Below are 22,304 nucleotides of genomic sequence, written 5' to 3'. Positions count from 1 at the left end.
ACTACAGGAAGCGTTTGGTTGGAGTCATTGCAGCTAAAGGAGTCACAACCAGTTATTGAGTGTAAAGGGGGCAATTACTTTTTCACACAGGAGCATTGGGTGTTGCATCACTTGGTTTATTAAATAAATGAAATAAGTGTCTAATTGTTGTGTTATTTGTTCACTCAGGTTCCCTTTCTCTAATATTAGGATTTGGGTGAATATCTGATAATATTCAGTATCAAACATACGCAAAAGTAGAGAAAACTATAAAAGGCGGCAAATACTTTTTCTCAGCACTGTATAACTTATAAATGTCTCATGAGCTTAGTTAACTGTTGCACCCCATCAGAACACAAAATATAAGCTTGTTTTACTCCATTGTTTGTAAACATTGTAAATGTAAACTAACACTGTACAGCCTCATATCATGGTTAAAACTATCATTTGGATATCATGGATGGTCAGTCCTTGCATCCATAGCTCCGTCTTTAAATTTGAGAGTAATTACATTTCTCCAGCCCCATCACCCTGCTTTGTACCGAAATAGTGGTGGGGAAAACGCTTTGGTAATGTCTCAACTGCTGATTGCCACTCTAAGGCTCATGGTAAAGGGGGTTATCTTGAGGGGGAAATGCAAATCACATTTGCTGATGCGTTGAGGTGCAAAACGATGAAAGTTTCAATTTTGCCGATAGTCATCTCCTTTTTGTGGCTCTACTAAAGCTAAGGATATAAAGTTGGAATATCTTCAAATCCTGGGATAGAAAAGACTGTAGGTCGATAACTACTTTCTTTCAGTGGTCGGCCTATATGAACAATGGTATGGATGCGGCTATTTGAACACATTGTGTCAAATTTAGAAGAAGATCAATCCATTATATAAAGGTTAGTTTGGTGGAAGAGGTTCCACAGTGATCACAAAAGCATTTATGAAGGCTTTGGGACATGGTTGTTGATCGTTTAAAGTTATTAAAAGGACCCTTGCTTCCTAAATGGTTTCAGTTAAAGTTTAACACACATTCCACACACAAACCTCAGATCTATACACACCACGATGAGACTTGTGTGGAATATATTTAAAATAAATAATGACAGACTTCACAGCCAAGATGTGGCTTCTGAATATATTCTTAAATAAGATTTATTTTACACCTCAAAACAGAAAAGTATGGGGATCGGGCACGTGGTACATTGGGAATGTATTTACAACTGTAGTTTACATTTTTTGGTGTAAGCTCAGAGAAAAATGTTAATACAGTCATAATAATTGCACTTCATAAATATCCACTGTTGCCAGCATTTCCACGTGACAAAGCCTCAGCGCTCTCTCCAGTTAATAAATTCAATTTACCAGTGAAATTTGACTGACCAAGGAAATGCTAATTTATGACCATAGGACTGCTGCACTGATCAATTATTATAATTTTTTTCAAATATTTTCACTCGAGTCCCTCAAGCCAAGGCATTAGACATTTCAGTAATTTAAGTGCAGTACATTCAAGGGAAACTCACAGTCATAATAAATATTTCAATGTTCTGAATCCTAAAGTCAACGAATGACTCGGGCTCAACGCGTTTCAACCATGGGCTGAAACGGACCAGGAAAAAGCAGTGTACCTTGTCTCATCTCACATCACCCGAGAGAACAGGGCATGATTGTTTCACATCAAGACTCCCCTTTGGTCCCAGCTCTCACTCCTCCTATATGATAGTGCCAAAAAGTGAAAGGGATATCCCACTTCTACCATACTTATAAAAGGGAGGCGTGACAGGAATAGCACTATAACGGAACGAAGTCAAAAGCCTCCCATAGCAAAAAGCTGATTCAGCCTCATTTTCAGATTCCTAAACTGGGGTTTCTTTGTTTTGGGGGGGGGGGGGGGGGATGGGTGAGTTTAGGGGACACAAATCTAGGGATTAAAAGGAATATATTAAAATAAATATATTAAAAGATGTATAACTAAACCACACACAAGAGGTCATGCTGGAAAACCTCCCAATCATACAGTAACAATCTTCAATAGTGAGAAGAAAAAAAAAATCATTTTTTTTGTTGCAACATTTTCTTTTTAGTAAGTGTTTTCAAGATGTACTGTAGATTCCAGTGTTGTTTAGAGAAGATAGCTCTCTGGCTAGGTTACAGAACCAGAGCAGCGACTATGCCTTATACCAGGACATCAGAAACTGCACGTCAGCTTGAGGAGGAATAACAAGAAACAATAAAAAAGCATTTTGAGACACTTTTTCCCCATAGCAGCCTATGCATATAATATACCTACAAATATAGAAAACAACAAAAATAGGTTCAAGTTTTCAAGTTTCTTAAATATATCATATCCAAACTACCCAATTCCAAACTCCAAAGTTAACAACGTTTTTAAACTCCAAGCAGTGCAATTTAAGGGATCAATTATAACAACAATAATTACTAATATTGTCATATATTTTTCATTCAACATTGTGACGTTTGTGTATACACGTCTGTGTTTGTGTATGTGTGTATGAATTTTTGAGTGTGTGCATGTGTATGTATGAAAATATGTGCGAGTATGATGTATTTCTTTAGGGACTTTAGAAAGCAGCCCTACACTTTGGCCCTTTGGGGCCTTCTTTGTGACTATAGCACCCCGGTTGCTTTTTGTATTTGGATGGGGGAACAACAGGGGTGGCTGTATGCACTTTCATATCAAACTAGAATTCTCACCAAAAAAAGTTGAATCAATTCAAAACAACATCAACAACAAAACAAGAAAGGAACAAATACAAATAAAATCACCCCCAAATTCCTGTTGGCAAACCACACTATGGGACATCTGGAGAATCTTCTGTCAGGGCACCCAAAACCACTGAAACCCTTTTTCTCCCTGACTGACAAAAAAAAAACACTCTGGGCTGGGAGGGAGAAACCCCCCAGCCCGTCACCCAATACAAGATCCACTCTAACACCATCGCTTCCCTCCGTGGAGCCCCCGAGCTGCTTCAAGCAGTGCCAGTCTCAACAGGCCTATACGTCCCCAGGAAATCAAGGTCTTCTTCTCTGTCCATCAGCTTTTGATCCAGATTTCGCATCATTCATTCATTCTTGTCCCCTGGCTCTCGCCCTCATCCCACCACGCTCTATCTGTAAACTGGGAGGCGGATGTGCGCGTGCTGGTGGTCCAACAGCCGTGGCACCGACACAGTCTCGTAGCCTTTGCCCAGCATCTGCTCTTTGATGCAGGGCGGGTGGACGTCGTTGATCAGGTACTCCAGAGACTGCAGGCTGCTGCTCAGCACCGATGTGTTGCACAGCTGGCTCTTACTGGGCAAGCTGCAGCACAGGCATCCCCCGCTCCCGCTGTCTATTGCGGGGTGGTGGTGATGATGGTGGTGGTGGTGATGGTGGGGATGATGGTGGTGGGGGTAGCCCATCTCCCTGTGCCCCCCTGTGGCTGGCCCTCGGGTGGTGGTCCCCAGGAGCTCCTGGTGCGGGTTGTAACAGTCACTGTCGGGGGTGACCAGCACGCTGTTCCAGGGTGGGGCAAAGTACTGGCCCACCGAGAAGTTCCCATGCATCCCCATGCAGTTCAGAGGGGAGGAGCTGACCTTGTCCAGGCACCCTCCAACCCCTCCACTTCCCCCTGTCAGATGGTAGGGTCTGGAGGAGGAGGATGACGACACCTGCGCCTGGGCCATGATCCCTGCACCCCCCGGGGCACCACAGCTTTCAGGGGACTTACTGATGGCCCCTCCTCCCCCGCTGCCCCCACTGTACATGCGAAGCACAGCCTGCTGCTGCTGTTGCTGTTTCTGCCACAGGATGTAGTCCATGCTGTCCGAGTACATCCCGGCCTTCATGGCCTCGCCACTGTGCACCGCCAGTGGCAGCCCTGCCCCTGTGTACACCAGGTTAGGCTGGGGCGCCATGCCACCCACGTAGCCACCTCCCGAGGAGCAGGAGGATACACCCATGATACCCCCCGCACCCTGCTTGGAGGGGCTGGGGTTGGTAGAGGGTGCGGTGGATGAGTTTGCACCCTGGCACACCTGCTGCAGAGCCTGGGCCTGGCAGTGCTGGTTGATTTGATAGATGATGCTCTGGATGGAAGGGAGGTTGGACTGTGGGGGTAACTGGACCAGGCCTCGTCCCCCTGTCACAGGGATCCCAGAGCCGGCCACAGTGACATTAGGGGGCACCGAGAGGGAGAGACCAGGGGCCTCGGGGGGCTTCGAGGGTCCAGTGTGGTACACCATCCGGCAGTGGCCATTGGCTAAAGTACTACTGCTAGGGGGAGGGTACGGGGCGACAGCTATTTGGGCTGGGGAGAGCTTAGTTCGCCTGCCTTCCGAGTTCTTGAGGACGCCCTTAGTGGGGGCGAAGGGGGAAGAGACCTTGACAATGGCCAGGAGGCCTGTGTAGCCGCCGGTATGGAGGTGTGGGTAGGGGCTGTAGCGCTGGCTACCTGTGGTGTCAAAGCCGTTCACAGTCCGGTTAAGGTGCTTGTGCTGGGGGACTCTGATGTTGGTGGGGAAGATCTTGATGGAGAGTGGGCTGCTCTGCGTCTTCTGGGCGTAGGCATCCAGCTCAGCCACGCTGGGGTAGCGGGGAGAATGCATGGGAACCACCATCTCACCTGCAAGATAAATAGACAAGAGACACATGGGAGTGAGCACAAGAGACAGAGCTAAGCATGGGACAAAGTAATAAGTCAGTACAGGTCACCATACTTATAGGGTAGTACATTCAACAAGCACAACATTTACACAAATGACTGACGATTAGCTGAGAGAAATTGATGATAAAAAGATTGTGGGAACTGTTTTGTTAGACTTCGGTGCGGCTTTTGACATTATCGATCTTAGTCTGCTGATGGAAAAACATGTGTTATGGCTTTAAACCCCCTGCTATATTGTGGATAAAGAGTTACCTGTCTAACAGAATACAGAGGGTGTTCTTTAATGGAAGCCTCTCCAACATAATCCAGGTAGAATCAGGAATTCCCCAGGGCAGTGGTCTAGGCCCCTTACTTTTAAAAATCTTTACTAATGAAATGCCACTGGCCTTGAATAACGCCAGTGTGTCTAGGTATGCGGATGACTCAACACTATACAAGTCAGCTACTACAGCGAGTGAAATCACTGCTACGCTTAACAAAGAACTGCAGTTCGTTTCAGAATGGGTGGCAAGGAGTAAGTTAGTCCTAAATATTTCCAAAACTAAAAGCATTGTACTTGGGAAAAATCATTTACTAAACCTTAAACCTCAACCAAATCTTGTAATAAATAATGTGTAAATTGAGCAAGTTGAGGTGACTAAACTGCTTGGAGTAATCCTGGATTGTAAACTCTCATGGTGAAAACATTGATACAACAGTAACTAAGATGGGGAGAAGTCTGTCCATAATAAAGCGCTGCTCTGCCTTCTTAATAACACTATCAACAAGGCAGATCCTACAGGCTCTAGTTCTGTCTCACCTGGGCTACTGTTCAGTCGTGTGTTCAGGTGCAACAAAGAGGGACCTTGGAAAATTACAATTGGCCCAGAACAGGGCAGCACGGCTGGCCCTTAAATGTAAAAGGGGAGCTAACATTAATAATATGCATGTAAATCTCTCATGGCCCCAAGTGGAGAAGGAATGGACTTCATCACTACTTGTTTTTGTAAGAAGTGTTGACATGCTGAATGCACCGAGCTGTCTGTTTAAACTACTAGCACACAGCTCTGACCCCCATGCATACCCTACAAGACATGCCACCAAAGGTCTCTTCACAATCCCCAAGTCAAGAACAGACTATTGGAGGGGCAAAGTACTACATAGAGCCATGACTACAAGGAACTCTACTACACATCAGGTAACTGATGCAAGCAGTAGAATCAGATAAAAAAAAACAGAAAAATACACCTTATGGAACAACGAGGACTGTAAAGAGATACACACAGGCACAGACACACATACAGTGGGGGATAAAAGTATTTGATCCCCTGCTGATTTTGTACGTTTGCCCACTGACAAAGAAAGGATCAGTCTATAATTTTAATGGTAGGTTTATTTGAACAGTGAGAGACAGAATAACAACAAAAATATCCAGAAAAACGCATGTCAAAAATGTTATAAATTGATTAGCATTTTAATGAGGGAAATAAGTATTTGACCCCTCTGCAAAACCCTTGTTGGCAATCAGAGGTCAGACATTTCTTGTAGTTGGCCACCAGGTTTGCACACATCTCAGGAGGGATTTTGTCCCACTCATCTTTGCAGATCTTCTCCAAGTCATTAAGGTTGAGGCTGACGTTTGGCAACTCGAATTAAAATTATAGACTGATCATTTCTTTGTAAGTGGGCAAACGTGCAAAATCAGCAGGGGATCAAATACTTTCCCCCCCCACTGTACACATAAGACACGCACTCTACACACACACGTACACATAGATTTTGTATTGTAGATATGTGATAAGAGAGTAGTGGCCTGAGGGGACAGACTTAATGTGTTGTGAAGTGTTATGAAATGTAATGTCATGTAATATTTTAAATTGTATATAACTGCCTTAATGTTGCTGGACCCCAGGACCCCTCCATCTCATTTTCACCCCCTCCTGTGAAAGTATATCCCTCGACGAATGGATCTTAAAAATAAATAAAAAAAACTAATTCTGTTGAAGGCTGGCACCTTAGGCACTGTTAAATCAGTGCTTTGTGAAATTAATTCAGACTCTCTTTAGCGTCGAATTGGGTTAGCCTTTGATATGAGGAGAGGGAGGAGGGGGAGAGGGGTATAGAAGCATATTTAATTGCAGTGGCACAGTTGAGATTTATAAGTAGTATCACTTACTGGGTTTTACCCTTCCTCAATGATTCGACCCAGGACTACTTGGAGATGGGGCGATGGAAACCCTAACTAAAAATCACAATTAACCATCTGTAGGGAATTCTTAACCTGGTTTTAGGGTGAGCTAAATAATGAGAATAGCAAGTCACGTTTAATACAATGTGTTTCAACCCTGCTGTTACAAAACAATAACGAATGAACATAGTAAAGTGTAACTCCAAAAGGTTTAGTTTTAAAATCTCAGAATTGTAAAGTTTAGATTAAAGTTGGCATATGGTTTATATAGAGTTTTTATTTCTCTGTAATTTCAGTATTGGGGTCCACAGAATTCATTAGAACACAGTAATATACAGTCATATGTACATATGTATTTCTATGGCTGTAACACTAGCTAGATATCCTGCCTAATGCCAGAATTCCACTATCATAAGCAAGATCCTCTGTCACTCACAATTAAATGGTGGTTGTGGTATGCTACCTAGTACTTGGAGCCATTCCAACCGCCAAATTATATCCCACAACGTCTGAGTTCGGACACACAGACTAGTATTATTGGCCTTTACTCAGGTAGCAACAGCTTAATTGACCCAGAGTTGAGGTGGCAAATCAGGAAGATGTCCCTTTCTAAAAGCCCACCATTATTTGTCAGTGTTGGGGGGTGGGGTACAGAGATGGGATTTATATAATATTCAGGCAATTTCATGGCTACTTAAAGTTGACAGGTAAAGGTTTCCCTGTTTTTCCAAACCTTTCTTCGTACAACAGCTAAATGCATCATAAAATGATTTGCAATAATATTTTGTTCGGGGTAGATGTTGTATCCTTGACATAACACTAAAACAGGCATGACTACCTGTCAACATGATCCTTTGGAATGTTTGGAAAGGATGTCATTTGAGGGCATTGTGAAAATTCCAAAATGTTCAAATTCCACATATCTCTGAGCTCACGTGCTCAATATTGTACTGTTGAGAACATAATCGGAACTCAATTTCACATTTGATCAAGCTAATCTGTCAAGAGATAACCTTGATAGTCTGGCTGTAGCTAGCTACTGGGATTTCAAAGTAGTTTATCTTTTTCACTAGTGCTGCACTGTGACAGTTGATGGTCGGAGCAGATTTATGCTGTAGAATGAGAAGACAAGAGGCTGTTCTCCTTCTAGCTAACTGTAATAAATCACTTGAAACAACACTACTGTTTACAGTGATCTTTATTAAGGGTCAGCTCAAAGTAGTACGAGTATTTGTGTATGAGTATCTGCTTTACAAAGCAATTTACCAAGGAGAGATCATGATCATGGATGTTCTTGGCTAGCTAAGCCACACTTGGGCTAGCTAATGTTTGCTTACTAGCTATCCATCCAGCTAGCTAACCTTGAGTTGACAGTAAGAAAAGGGTCTAGCTGTCTATATATGGTAACATTTGATCAGAAATAGCTTCATTGTTTTCATGTGATAGTTAGACACATTTTGGTTAGCTAGTTAGCTTTCTGTCTGCAATGGCTGCAGCCAGTTTAGCTAGCTAGATAGCATACATATTGTTTCCCAAGAAGTAAACTAAGTTTAATAGCTAGGAAACTAGCTGGCTAACATTCATTATACATGTGTTGTTTCATACAACCAGTCTTACCAACTAAAACATTTAGATAGCTAGTTAGCCAGCTAGATCTATACATAACATTTCTATGTCAATTTGGTCGGGTCGCCCAAAACGTTATTTATTATTAAGTGTTATGGTTTTTGTGGAGACCTTTGCCTGTCACCTTTACCTATGTGTAACAAAAAGAGGGGCATCGGGGGAAGAACTCAATTTCACATAAATAAATCATCTGCCACCAATGACTCGCAACCCCTTAAAAAAATGACATTTATATGCAAAAGCGAACAAATAACACACCAAGATTAAACAAAATAGAAACGCGCCAGTCAGCGAATGTCGTGGTGACCTGAGGAGTTTCGAGGCAAGGGGCTGTATGAGCGGGACTAACTCCATTTCAGTTTAAAGAGACTTTACAGCCAAGCAGTCACCAACTCTTATTCTTCTGCTCCCATTACTGATAGTGTCACAGTATCTAACGGTCGGGCGGCGCTCGTCTCGCCGGCCTATTAGCTGCCACCGATCGTTGTTTCTGTGTCTTTTGGTTTTGTCTGTCTCTCCCGCACCTGTTTTGTGTCTGTCATTAGTGGGGGGTTATTTAGTGTGTATTTTCAGTTGGGGTTCTCGTGCGGGATTGTTTATTGTCCACTCAGGACAGTTGCGAGTGTAAGCTGTTTTTTCGCTGTTATTGTCCATTGTATTGCCGGGCTGCGCCCCGTGCGCTTTTTCCAGAGCGTTTATTTTGGGAATGTGTTTTTCCCCTGGCGGACTTCGCCACGCACCCTGTGCCCTACGGCTATTGCGTTTGAAATTATTATTAAAACACTGTTGCTCCGGCCCTCTGTCTCCTGCTCCTGATTCCACATCTCCACTGGTCCTAGACAGCCGTGACAGATAGCATGGGAAGTTCATTTCTACTATCCAATGGGCCTCCAACTGTGAAAATGATTCAATCTACAAGATCCATATCATAAAGGAAATAAATTGGGAGTTAGAACGTGCATATTATGCGCATCTGTGAAATTGTGAATGCTCCAACTACAAGACAGGAAAAGCCAATTTTATTTAAATAGGCAAGCCAGTTAAGAACAAATTGTTATTTTACAATGACGGCCTACCCCGGCCAAACCCTCCCCTAACCCAGACGACACCGGGCCAATTGTGCGCCGCCCTATGGGACTCCCGATCACAGCCGGTTGTGATACAGCCCAGGATCGAACCAGGGTCTGTAGTGACACCTCTAGCACTGAGATGCAGTGCCTTAAACAATCTCCCAAGTGGCACAGCGGTCTAAGTAAATAAAACATATTGATGCTTCAAGCAAATATATTAGGTCTACACATCACAACCTTTTCAATACTCAATGACAGTACTATCAGACTCCAGCATCACAATTGGTCCTGAATAAGACGAGAGACAATGTAGTATCCCTTTCCTGCAGTCAAATGACCAAATCACCCTCTAGTGGCCTAATGAGGGGAATTCTATTCATATTTTTCATAATTTCATAATTAATAAAACAAATTTAAATGCTGAAAATCCAGATTCTATGTGAAACGGTTTTGTTATATTGTAGTCTTCTGTGATATATGTATATAAAAGTGTAATATCGGGACGCAAACTCTAAATATAATATATTTCAACTGTATATCTGACATGGTACAGGTGTTTTTAAACCCATAACCATGTGTGTGAGGTGTTTACTTTTGTTTCAAAGTAGATTTGTTTAAAACTATTAAGAAACACGGTGACGCTGATTTAGCCCACTGGAGTAAAAGGTTAAAGAAAAAATACAATGTTATGTGTATGGCTGTAAATTAATCTGATCACATTGTAATGGGTTGGGCTGAAAGGATGCGTGACTGTCCTTAGAAGGACACAGTACATAACGTAGGAATGTCCTAATATGGACACCTTACATGCATGAACAGAGATTCAGATCGGTGGGCAGCAGGACTGGGGCTGCCTGACTGGGGCACAATTCTCCCAACCTAACCTTCCCTGATGACAGTGTTGGTTGCACCACGCTTTGATGTTCACACAGGCAGGGGAAACTGACAGAAGACTTACTTAATGTGCTCAAAAGAAGAAAAAAATCTCGGCATTCGCCAGTCCACATGCAAATGGGCCGGCTGCATTTTCAAATAAACATATTTGATCATCACATGGTTTAAATGAGGAGTGATATTCGGCTTTGGCATATCAAGGGGCTGTGCCCCTCCTCACCCCCCTGCAACATGCCCATCATTCCCCCTAATTACTGCCACATGAATAAAAAAACTTTGCAAAACAACCAGGAAATTCATTCAAGGGTGGCTAATTCCCATTCCTTATCAGTGACTGAGTCCATATTTTCCATGTCTGACTCTACTGTGCCGTCTCTCCTTCTGCTGCGGAGAAAAGTCTCACTACTCCCGATCTCCTCAGTCTCCTTCCATCTCTCCCTGGGTCGCCCGTTGTTTGTCAACAGGCAGAGCCTTTGGAGAGCAACCTGGCATCAAAGGGTTTCACACTTCAGAGGCCACAGGGATTAGAGGCTTGACAGGTCCCACAAAACCCATCTCAGCCCCACAAAGGCTTCCGGTTATTAGAGCCTACTGGCACTGAGGAAGAGGAGGAGGCAAATGAGCGTCTGTGCTCTTTCGGATTCTAGTTGCCTACTATTCTGTTTGTTGCAGAGTTGATTAAATGTGACACGCACGCACAGACACTGACACACACACACAACACTTTGACGTGCTGTTTGATGTGCATGGCCAGGGCATCTTCATCCGTCTTCTCCCAGGAGGAGCTGTGGGTTTGCAGAATAAGTAAGCTAAGGGCATGGAGGAGGTGAAAGGAGAGCGCCTAGCGGTGTTGAGGCCAGCTCTGCAGCGCTGCGGGACTTACTGGCTCCAGCTACATTAGATCACAGCGTACAGATGTTACTGGCTGATAAACAGCCACCGAGGTGCCCGCCACTGTCTCCTCTGAGCTTCCCTACCTCCTCCTCACAGGGCTAGGGTTTCCTGTACACACACTCACGTGTACACGTACACACACATGCACCTACGTGCATATGCGCACACAAACACAGTGGCATCAGTGGAGCATGTTGTTATGCTCTGCTCTGTGCGCTCTGCTGAAATGTAGGGCAGGGACGACAACAGGTGCCTGTGCAGGCGACAGCCTGCAATGCCTCCTGGGCTAAATGCTTCACACTTGCTTCATTTCAACACACGACAGCCTTGTACGTATTAATTATTTCCCTTGGGGATGGATTAAGACACTTTTTATTTTCCACAACAAGGCATGAGGTGACAACCAGCACTCTCACATGCACATCTGAAACGGCATCGCCGAACAGAGAAAAAAAACGGGAAAGACAAACACGGCTTCATAGCGTAACGTTACAATATCACTATCCAAACCCAGACTTCAGTGAGGTCATCCTCATACCATACGTTTCAATTGCGTATATACTATAGCAGTGAAGATAAAAGTGGCAGAGCCAGCACCATACAGCTAGTGGTGGTGAGAGCTGGGTGCTGGGTTGGGCTCCCACGCCAGGGAGAGGAGATGGCAGGGAGGCAATTAACGGACTGACCTTCGTCCTTAATCACCCAGCGCCTGGCACACAATGCCTGTGTGTCAGAGCAGGCACATCTCGAAATGCCATGGCTCATTAGCGCCTCGCACCCGAGTGAGAGAGGCTGTGTGTTTGTGTGTATACACTATAGCATGGCAAGACAGAACTGAACAGCAGAGGGCCTTTCTCAACAGAATCATGAAGCTCTTTAACCCCTAAGGTTTATTAGCATAATAAAACAAAAAATCCCCATAAAAATCTGTCAGTTTAAGCTAGAAATATACGTTTTTTTGCATTGGATGAGTCTCAATCCACCAAATCTGCCTATGTCACAATTCCGCATCTGCGGTTAAAGGTAACAGAGCTAGAGCAGTGTCTTTCGGACCATGAGACATCCCCAAAATCCCTCTATGGAAAGATGAGACTCTCACAAACACAATAGTGTTCTCCCTTTTACTCTACGACCTCCACAAGTGTCAGTGTGTAGAGCCGCCCTGCCAACTTCTGTCTGTAGCGTCCAAACTGTTCAGGCTACACACTAATATTTTCATATTCAGGCCTCACAAGACTCCTCTGAAGGTCCCCTGGTACTAGTTGATAACATTAATTGAAGTATACAGTACCAGTCAAAAGTTTGGACACAGCTACTCATTCAAGGGTTTTTAACACATATGGAATCATGTAGTAAACCATTTCTTTTTTTAAACAAATCAAAATATATTTGAGATTCTTCAAAGTAGCCACCCCTTGCCTTCATGACAGCTTTGCACACTCTTGGCATTCTCTCAACCAGCTTCACCTGGAATGCTTTTCCAACAGTCTTGAAGGAGTTCCCACATATGCTGAGCACTTGTTGGCTGGTTTTCCTTCACTCTGTGGTCCAACTCATCCCAAACCATCTCAATTGGGGCCGTCATTGTAAATAAGAATTTGTTCTTAACCTCTCTAGGGTAAGGGGCAGTATTTGCACGGCCAGATGAAAAACGTACCCAAATTAAACAGCCTACTACTCGGGCCCAGGAACTAGAATATGCATATTATTATTAGATATTGATAGAAAACACTGATGTTTCTAAAACTGTTTGAATGATGTCTGTGAGTATAACAGAACTCATATGGCAGGCAAAAACCTGAGAAAAATCTAACCAGGAAGTGAGAATTCTGGTGCTTGTAGTCCTTTCAAGTCATTGCCTATCGAACACAGTGACTTAGGTTTCATTTTGCACTTCCTAAGGCTTCCACTAGATGTCAACAGTCTTTAGAAAGTTGTTTGAGACGTCTATGATGAACAGAGAGCGAACAAGAAGGTGGGGAAGTTGGTGACCCAGGGAAGGACATCAGTTCATTGGTGCGCATTCACGTGAGAGTTAGCTGTGTTCCAAAATGTTTTTCAAGACATTGCAATTGTCCGGTTGGAATATTATTGAAGTTCTAAGTGATAAAGGCCCTAAAGATTGATGCTATACAACGTTTGACATGTTTGAACGAACGTAAATATAACTAACTTTTCGTCGTGACATTTTCCGCACGCTTCCTACACTTGGGGTAGCTAACTGAACACGCTAACAACAAGGAGCTATTTGGACATAAATTATGGAGTTTATCGAACAAAACAACATTTATTGTGGACCTGGGATTCCTGGAAGTGCCTTCTGATGAAGAGCATCAAAGGTAAGTGAATATTTCTAATGTTATTTAATATTTTAGATGACTCCAAAATGGCGGGTACCTGTATTGCCTAGTGTATTTTTCTGAGCGCAGTACTCAGATTATTGCAAAGTGTGCTTTCCCCGTGAAGCTTTTTGAAATCTGTCACAGCGTTTGCATAAAGGAGATGTTCATCTATAATTCTTTGAATAACAGTTTAATATTTTATCAACGTTTATGAGTATTTTTGTAAATTGTTGTGCTGATTCACCGGCAGTATTGAAGGCAAAATATTTTCTGAACGTCACGCGCCAATGTAAAATGCTGTTTATGGATATAAATATGAACTTGATCGAACAAAAAATGCATGTATTGTGTAACATGATGTCCTAGGAGTGTCATCTAATGAAGATCGTCAAAGGTTAGTGCATAATTTTAGCATAATTTTTGGTTTTTGTGACGCCTGTCCTTGCTAGGAAAATGTCTGTGTGCTTTTTCTTGTGTTGGAACTGTCCTAACATAATCTAACTTTATGCTTTCGCCATAAAGCCTTTTTTGAAATCGGACAATGTGGTTACATTAACCTGTTAGGGCTAGGGGGCAGTATTGACACGGCCGGATAAAAAAACGTACCCGATTTAATCTGGTTACTACTCCTGCCCAGTAACTAGAATATGCATATAATTATTGGCTTTGGATAGAAAACACCCTAAAGTTTCTAAAACTGTTTGAATGGTGTCTGTGAGTATAACAGAACTCATATGGCAGGCAAAAACCTGAGAAGATTCCTGACAGGAAGTGCCCTCTCTGACAAGATCTTGTTCTTCTTGTCTCTGTTTATTGAAGACTGAGGATCTTTGCTGTAACGTGACACTTCCTACGGCTCCCATAGGCTCTCAGAGCCCGGGAAAAAGCTGAATGATATCGAGGCAGCCCCAGGCTGAAACACATTTGCGCTTTTGGCAAGTGGCCGATCAGAGGACAATGGGCTTAGGCGCGTGCACGAGTCGACTCCATGCTTTATTTTCTTTCGTCTTTTTACCTAAACGCAGATTCCCGGTCGGAATATTATCGCTTTTTTACGAGAAAAATTGCATAAAAATTGATTTTAAACAGCGGTTGACATGCTTCGAAGTACGGTAATGGAATATTTAGAATTTTTTTGTCACGAAATGCGTCGTGCTCGTCACCCTTCTTTACCCTTTCGGATAGTGTCTTGAACGCACGAACAAAATGCCGCTGTTTGGATATAACTATGGATTATTTGGGACCAAACCAACATTTGTTATTGAAGTAGAAGTCCTGGGAGTGCATTCTGACGAAGACAGCAAAGGTAATAACATTTTTCTTATAGTAAATCTGACTTTGGTGAGTGCTAAACTTGCTGGGTGTCTAAATAGCTAGCCCTGTGATGCCGGGCTATCTACTGAGAATATTGCAAAATGTGCTTTCACCGAAAAGCTATTTTAAAATCGGACATATCGAGTGCATAGAGGAGTTCTGTATCTATAATTCTTAAAATAATTGTTATGCTTTTTGTGAACGTTTATCGTGAGTAATTTAGTAAATTTTTTGTAAATTCACCGGAAGTTTGTGGGGGGTATGCTAGTTCTGAACGTCACATGCTAATGTAAAAAGCTGGTTTTTGATATAAATATGAACTTGATTGAACAAAACATGCATGTATTGTATAACATAATGTCCTAGGTGTGTCATCTGATGAAGATCATCAAAGGTTAGTGCTTCATTTAGCTGTGGTTTGGGTTTATGTGACATTATATGCTATCTTGAAAAATGGGTGTCTGATTATTTCTGGCTGGGTACTCTGCTGACATAATCTAATGTTTTGCTTTCGTTGTAAAGCCTTTTTGAAATCGGACAGTGTGGTTAGATTAACGAGAGTCTTGTCTTTAAAATGGTGTAAAATAGTCATATGTTTGAGAAATTGAAGTAATAGCATTTCTAAGGTATTTGAATAACGCACCACAGGATTCCACTGGCTGTTACGTAGGTGGGACGATTTCGTCCCGCCGACCCTAGAGAGGTTAAGGAGACGTGTACCTTTAAAATGGTGTAAAATAGTCCTTTGTTTGAGAACTTTGAATTATGACATTTTGTGGTTTTGAATTTGGCGCTCTGATTTTTCACTGGCTGTTGAATAGTGTGAACCGTGGGTGGGACAGCGTCCTACCTCCCCGAGAGAGGTTAACCTGTTAGGGCTAGGGGGCAGCATTTGCACGTCTGGATAAAAAAATGTACCCGATTTAATCTGGTTACTAATCCTACCCAGTAACTAGAATATGCATATACTTATTATATATGGATAGAAAACACCCTAAAGTTTCTAAAACTGTTTGAATGGTGTCTGTGAGTATAACAGAACTCATTTGGCAGGCAAAACCCTGAGACATTTTCTGACAGGAAGTGGATACCTGATGTGTTGTATTACCTTTAAACCTATCCCATTGAAAAACACAGGGGCTGAGGAATATTTTGGCACTTCCTATTGCTTCCACTAGATGTCACCAGCCTTTACAAAGTGTTTTGAGTCTTCTGGAGGGAGATCTGACCGAACAAGAGCCATGGAACGATGATGTCCCATTAGACACCTGGCGCGCGAGTTCATGTTGGGTACCCTCGTTCCAATACGTTATAAAAGAGTATGCATTCGTCCACCTTGAATATTAATCATGTTTTGGTTAAAAAAGGCCCTAATGATTTATGCTATACAACGTTTGACATGTTTGAACGAACGTAAATATATTTTTTCCCCTCGTTCATGACGAGAAGTCCGGCTGGCTTAGATCATGTGCTAACAAGACGGAGATTTTTGGACATAAATGATGAGCTTTTTTGAACAAAACTACATTCGTTATGGACCTGTGATACCTGGAAGTGACATCTGACGAAGAGAATCAAAGGTAATGGATTATTTACATAGTATTTTCGATTTTAGATCTCCCCAACATGACGTCTAGTCTGTATCGCAACGCGTATTTTTCTGGGCGCAGTGCTCAGATTATTGCAAAGTGTGATTTCCCAGTAAGGTTATTTTTAAATCTGGCAAGTTGATTGCGTTCAAGAGATGTAAATCTATAATTCTTTAAATGACAATATAATATTTTACCAATGTTTTCTAATTTTAATTATTTAATTTGTGACGCTGACTTGACTGCCGGTTATTGGAGGGAAACGATTTCCTCAACATCAATGCCATAGTAAAACGCTGTTTTTGGATATAAATATGAACTTGATAGAACTAAAAATGCATGCATTGTCTAACATAATGTCCTAGGAGTGTCATCTGATGGAGATTGTAAAAGGTTAGTGCATCATTTTAGCTGGTTTTATGGTTTTGGTGACCCTGTCTTTGACTTGACAAAACATTACACACAACTCTTGTAAATGTACTGTCCTAACATACTCTAAATTTATGCTTTCGCCGTAAAACCTTTTTGAAATCGTAAAACGTGGTTAGATTAAGGAGATGTTTATCTTTCAAAGGGTGTAAAATAGTTGTATGTTTGAAAAATTTGAATTTTGACATTTATTTGGATTCAAATTTGCCGCTCTTGAAATGCACCTGCTGTTGATGGAGTGCACCACGGGTGGCACGCTAGCGTCCCACCTAGCCCATAGAGGTTAACTGACTTGCCTAGTTAAATAAAAAAATTAAAACAATTTGGGCTGAGGTAGGGTAATTGTAGAGGCCAGGTCATCTGATGCAGCACTTCATCACTCTCCTTCTTTGTCAAATAGTCCTTACAAAGGGTGGCTACTTTGAAGAAGCAAAAATATAAAATCTATTTTGATTTGTTTAACACTTTTTTGGTTACTACATGATTCCATGTTATTTTACAGCATTCTGTAGAGATACACCATCCCATCTGGTTTGCCCTTAGTGGGACTATCATTTGTTTTTCAACAGGATAATGACCCAACACATCTCCAGGCTGTGTAAGGACTATTTGACCAAGAGGCCCCCCCCAAAACATTTTTTTTTTAAACTTCAAGGGGTATTTAAAATTCAAAATCAAATAGCAAAATTATCCTTGGTATGACTTTCTTAAAACAATTCCATATACCTTAATAGTACCCCCCTCCCCTGGCTTAGACACTTATGGGTTAAAAGAACAAAGCAGAGGGGGTGGATGTAACAGTTCTCCCCTCTGTCTTTTGAGTGACATGGAGCTCCCCAAGCACATCGTCCTTGGGGTGCCCTGTGCCATCTTTGTGGGTGGTTTGTGTGCGCGTGTGTTGCTCAATCCTGAACACTCAATTAACACTCCTTTAATTAGCCAGCGGTACTCTGAATTCTGATGAACTCATTTTTCTGTGTATGGGGTTGGAGGAGGGAAGGGTACGAAACAGCAATAAGGAGAGAACTGGGAACGGGATCAGACTAAAAAAATCCATTGAATTTTGGTGCACTTCTTCCAAGTGAGGGGTCAAATTGTGTTGATCAATAGAAGCAGTGGCAGATGGATTGAGCAGGATAGAGTAGAGTTAGGCGAGGTGGAGGCAAAGGAGAAAGTGAGGGAGGGAGGGAGGGAGGGAGGGAGGGAGGGAGGGAGGGAGGGAGGGAGGGAGGGAGGGAGGGAGGGAGGGAGGGAGGGAGGGAGGGAGGGAAGAAAAATAGGAGAGCAGAAAAGGAGAGACAGACAGGGATGAGGAGTCAGAGGTTGTGCAGAGAGAGTGCAGTATGAAATTCAGAGGAGCATTAAACTGCTTTGCATTCTAATTAGTGGCTTAATTGAATATTCACAGGAATAAGCCGGAAAGAACTGCCTGAAATCCTCTCCCTCCTTTCTCCCATTTATTAGAGCTCCAAATGTTCTAAAATCATGAGCAGGTTGGAGACATTTCTAGTTAGTAGTGAAACCAACGGGTAACACCGACACATCAGATGAGAGCATCTGCTACGTTCTCAATTCTTTACTCTCAGCCAGTATCAGCAATGTAGTGCTTACTTATACACATTCATCCATCCCCTCTTTCTTTCTACAGCAACAAAGCCAAAGAAAATCCAATTTAAGTTGAAAAAAATAGAGGGTTGTAAAGACCATGTGGTTGAGCGGTTTGCAACGATGTCTTCACAGAACGATGGGCACATAACACGCATTAGCTTTGACCAAATAAGCAGAGGCTGTGATGATAACAGGGTTAGGGCAATTCCAACAGGAGTTGATTTGTAGTGAGAGAGAGAGCGAGAGCGAGAGAGAGCGAGAGAGAGAGAGCGAGAGAGAGCGAGAGAGAGAGAGAGAGAGAGAGAGAGAGCGAGAGAGAGCGAGAGAGAGCGAGAGAGAGAGAGCGAGAGAGAGCGCGAGAGAGAGCGAGAGAGAGCGAGAGAGAGCGAGAGAGATGAAAGGAAACACTAGGTCAGCAGCAGTGCACCATCCACCAGGTTCACCGAGAACTTTTTCTCCAGAGAAGAGAAGCTGCTGTTAAATGTGCATGAGCTGTCAGCACTAGCGAAGCCCAGAGAGGGCATTATCCGCTGCAGCCCGGGGCCCCCCATCACCCACCCCCATGTGTCCTTTTAAAACCACAGGTCCCTATAAATTACAATGCTTTTAGGCCAAGCCATGCTAATCTACTTTTTTCCCCTTCCACCATCCTGCTGCATATTCAATCTATCCTGTCTCCACGGAGCAAGCAAGCGACGCTTTGCCCTTTCCACCTCATTGTTATGGAGCTATTCAAGTTAATAATTCATGTGTAGAACAGCCTTCGAAATCCCTCATGCTTGAATCACTTACTTTGGAAAAAGTTTGACTTGTTCAAATGCATTGCCGTTCGGGAATGGAACAATTTGAAAATGCATTGTTGCGAAGGGACACCCTTGACCCGTGCCTATCGTTTGGCCCTGGGCTAGAGAGACCCTGATCCTATGACAGACATCCTCTCCGCCCCCCTCTGTTACCAACACCGGACAAAAGCTGGGCTATGAAAGGAGGCGCAGGCAGGGGTGGAGGGGGGAGCTAGAGATGGCTTTGCTCGCTGAACAATACCTGCCTTGTGCTAATGGAGGTGTCATCTGCCACAGGGCTGACTAGTTAGCGATTACAGGCTGGCCCTGGATTGCCGTGACAACTGCTGCAATGCACAATGGGCGCTGATAGAGCCAGCTGTTTGGTCCTCTGCAATTAACCCTGCATCCCTGTCGTCTCAGCCAGGGCGCCGCCTCTAATTGACTATTGGGCACACAAAGCAGGGGCTGTTGGCCAGACCCCCAGGACAGCACCCCCCACCTCCTCGTCGGAAGTAAAAACAATAGTAAAGGTGCTCTGCCGACTCGGCCGTCAGCCAATCAAAAACCTGGCTCCCCCGCAGGAGCTTTCTGAGGAGAGCGATGGAGAGAGAGACACTGCAGAAGAGAGGAGCATGTGTGAGCCAGCGATCAACAGGGAAGAGTTGCCTGGTGGGGGGGGGGGACGACGACGACACATTGAATATGCCCTCAGCTAGGGAAACTAATCAATTCAAGTCCATGTGGGGGGGAAAGGAACCCTGCTGCTTGTTCTGCTCGGCAACAGGAAAAAAGGAAAAACATTCCAGGTACACATTTATCTAGGTTCATCTCAAGGTTGATGATTATTTGCTAGGGCACGGCATAGAGTTTTTTTTTATATATATACACACGATTCAAAGATTAGGCTAGCTATAATTGTGCAGATTTGTATCAAAGCTCATGATGATGATATCTTGAATTATGATGATGATGACGACGACGATGATGGATGATGATAATACACAGGTCCTACAACCCCACCCCCATCCGTGTACTCCCTTGTCCCTGATGGTTACCCTGAGTAACAGAGATATAGACATACTTCCCATAAGGCTTTGGAGGGAATTGAGAGTGTTCTACTAATGGCCCGTTGAGGCACTCTGCAATCTCCACCGTGATCTATCACAGCCAGCTACTGAGTCATAAGGGCTGTGTCAAAAATGGATTTAGAAATGAATATGGAAAAAAGCTCAGACATGACTCCCAAATGTAATATTTTATTTCATTAGAGTCTACCTCGCCTCAGATTCAATCAATTAATTTCCCGGCAAAAGCTTTAGCCTTCGGACACTGTGAGCACCTTTCCTTTTCTCAGGGTCTCAGTATACTGGAGTATCTTAGGTTAGTCTTGGTTTGAGATGTATGAGCTTAGGTCTGGGAGATAAACTTCACTGTAACAAATTAGCTTTAACAAGTAGACAAGACCATTTTCTCCTCATTTTAGCATTTGTTCCCCCCAAAATCTTGATACAACGCCTAATAAAAGTCTACACAGTCTTCACATTTTACTGCCTTGAAATTTAAAGGGAATAAATGGGATTTTTTTTGGTACCGATGTCCACAACCTACTCCCGATTTTCAAAGTGAAACAAAAATGATTGAACATTTTGTAGAGGGAAGCATTCCCGACAGAGATCAATGCGGCACGGTCTGCATTTTTCATGCTGAGGATGGGACCGGGCGGTCAGACAGCTAGCAACTATCTAGACACCGGAGGAAAACACGAAATGCAACAATGAATTTTTCCATCAATTAAGTTTTGCTTTTGAAGTGATTGGTGGGAAGCCAAATCCAAACTGGCTTCCCTTGACACTTTTTTTGTTGGTGCGCCAGGACCATTCACAGTTGAACTCACTCAGTTTAGCTCAATGCTGATTGGCTATTCTTTTATACTTTTTTATCAAGGGAGGTCAAATGCTCGCTGGCTTCCCCTGCATTCAATGCTAAGGGCGGCAACAATGTTATAGTCTTTTTGACCAGACAGCATCAGATAGATGGGCTACGTATACAGAGACAGAGGGGCGCTGTTTCACTCGCTCGGATGCTTTCTCCAGAGAGATACAGTCAGCCTCTTGCAAATTGAAGAAAAGTTATGAAACACAGTGATATGAAAGATACATTACATGGCCAATTATTTGGGGAAGCCTGGCTTCCCTGGCAGTGAGCATTTCTCATTTGCCAAGATAATCCATCCACCTGACAGTGTGGCATATCAAGAAGTTGATTAAGCAGCAAGATCATTACACAGGTGCACCTTCTGCTGGGGGCAATAAAAGGCCACTTTAAAATGTGCAGTTTTGTCACACAACACAATGACACAGATGTCTCAAGTTTTGAGGGAGTGTGCAACTAGCAAGCTGACTGCAGGAATGTCCAGCAGAGCTGTTGCCAGAGAATTTAATGTTCATTTCTCTACCATAAGCTGCTTCCAACGTCGTTTGAGAGAATTTGGCAGTACGTCTAACCTGCCTCACAACCGCAGACCACATGTAACGACACCAGTCATGGGAAATACATAGATTAGGGCCTAATTCATTTATTTCAATTAACTGATGTCTTTCTATAAACTGTAACTCAGTAAAATCTTTGAAGTTGTTGCATATTGTGTTTATACACTGCTCAAAAAAATAAAGGGAACACTTAAACAACACAATGTAACTCCAAGTCAATCACACTTCTGTGAAATCAAACTGTCCACTTAGGAAGCAACACTGATTGACAATACATTTCACATGCTGTTGTGGAAATTATAGGCAATTAGCAAGACACCCCCAATAAAGGAGTGGTTCTGCAGGTGGGGACCACAGACCACTTCTCAGTTCCTATGCTTCCTGGCTGATGTTTTGGTCATTTTTGAATGCTGGTGGTGCTTTCACTCTAGTGGTAGCATGAGACGGAGTCTACAACCCA

At 43.1% G+C, this 22,304-nt stretch overlaps 1 protein-coding gene across 1 annotated transcript in view; it reads right to left on the bottom strand.

Annotated features, from left to right (window-relative positions):
* Positions 1-1,105: 1,105 nt before the first annotated feature.
* The window catches only part of fam222aa (family with sequence similarity 222 member Aa), an 86,887-nt gene continuing 65,688 nt past the window's right edge, over positions 1,106-22,304 (bottom strand). The window contains exon 3 of the mRNA XM_014160773.3: positions 1,106-4,595. Coding sequence (XP_014016248.2) covers positions 3,100-4,595 — 1,496 coding nt within the window. The 3' untranslated portion in view covers positions 1,106-3,099. The remainder of the gene's footprint in view (positions 4,596-22,304) is intronic.

The sequence above is a fragment of the Salmo salar genome, chromosome 20 (genome assembly GCF_965601325.2).
Source record: "Salmo salar chromosome 20, fSalSal1, whole genome shotgun sequence".
Lineage (NCBI taxonomy): Eukaryota > Metazoa > Chordata > Actinopteri > Salmoniformes > Salmonidae > Salmo > Salmo salar.
Note: the sequence above shows the minus strand (reverse complement) of the source record. Positions and strands in the feature narration are given on the sequence as shown.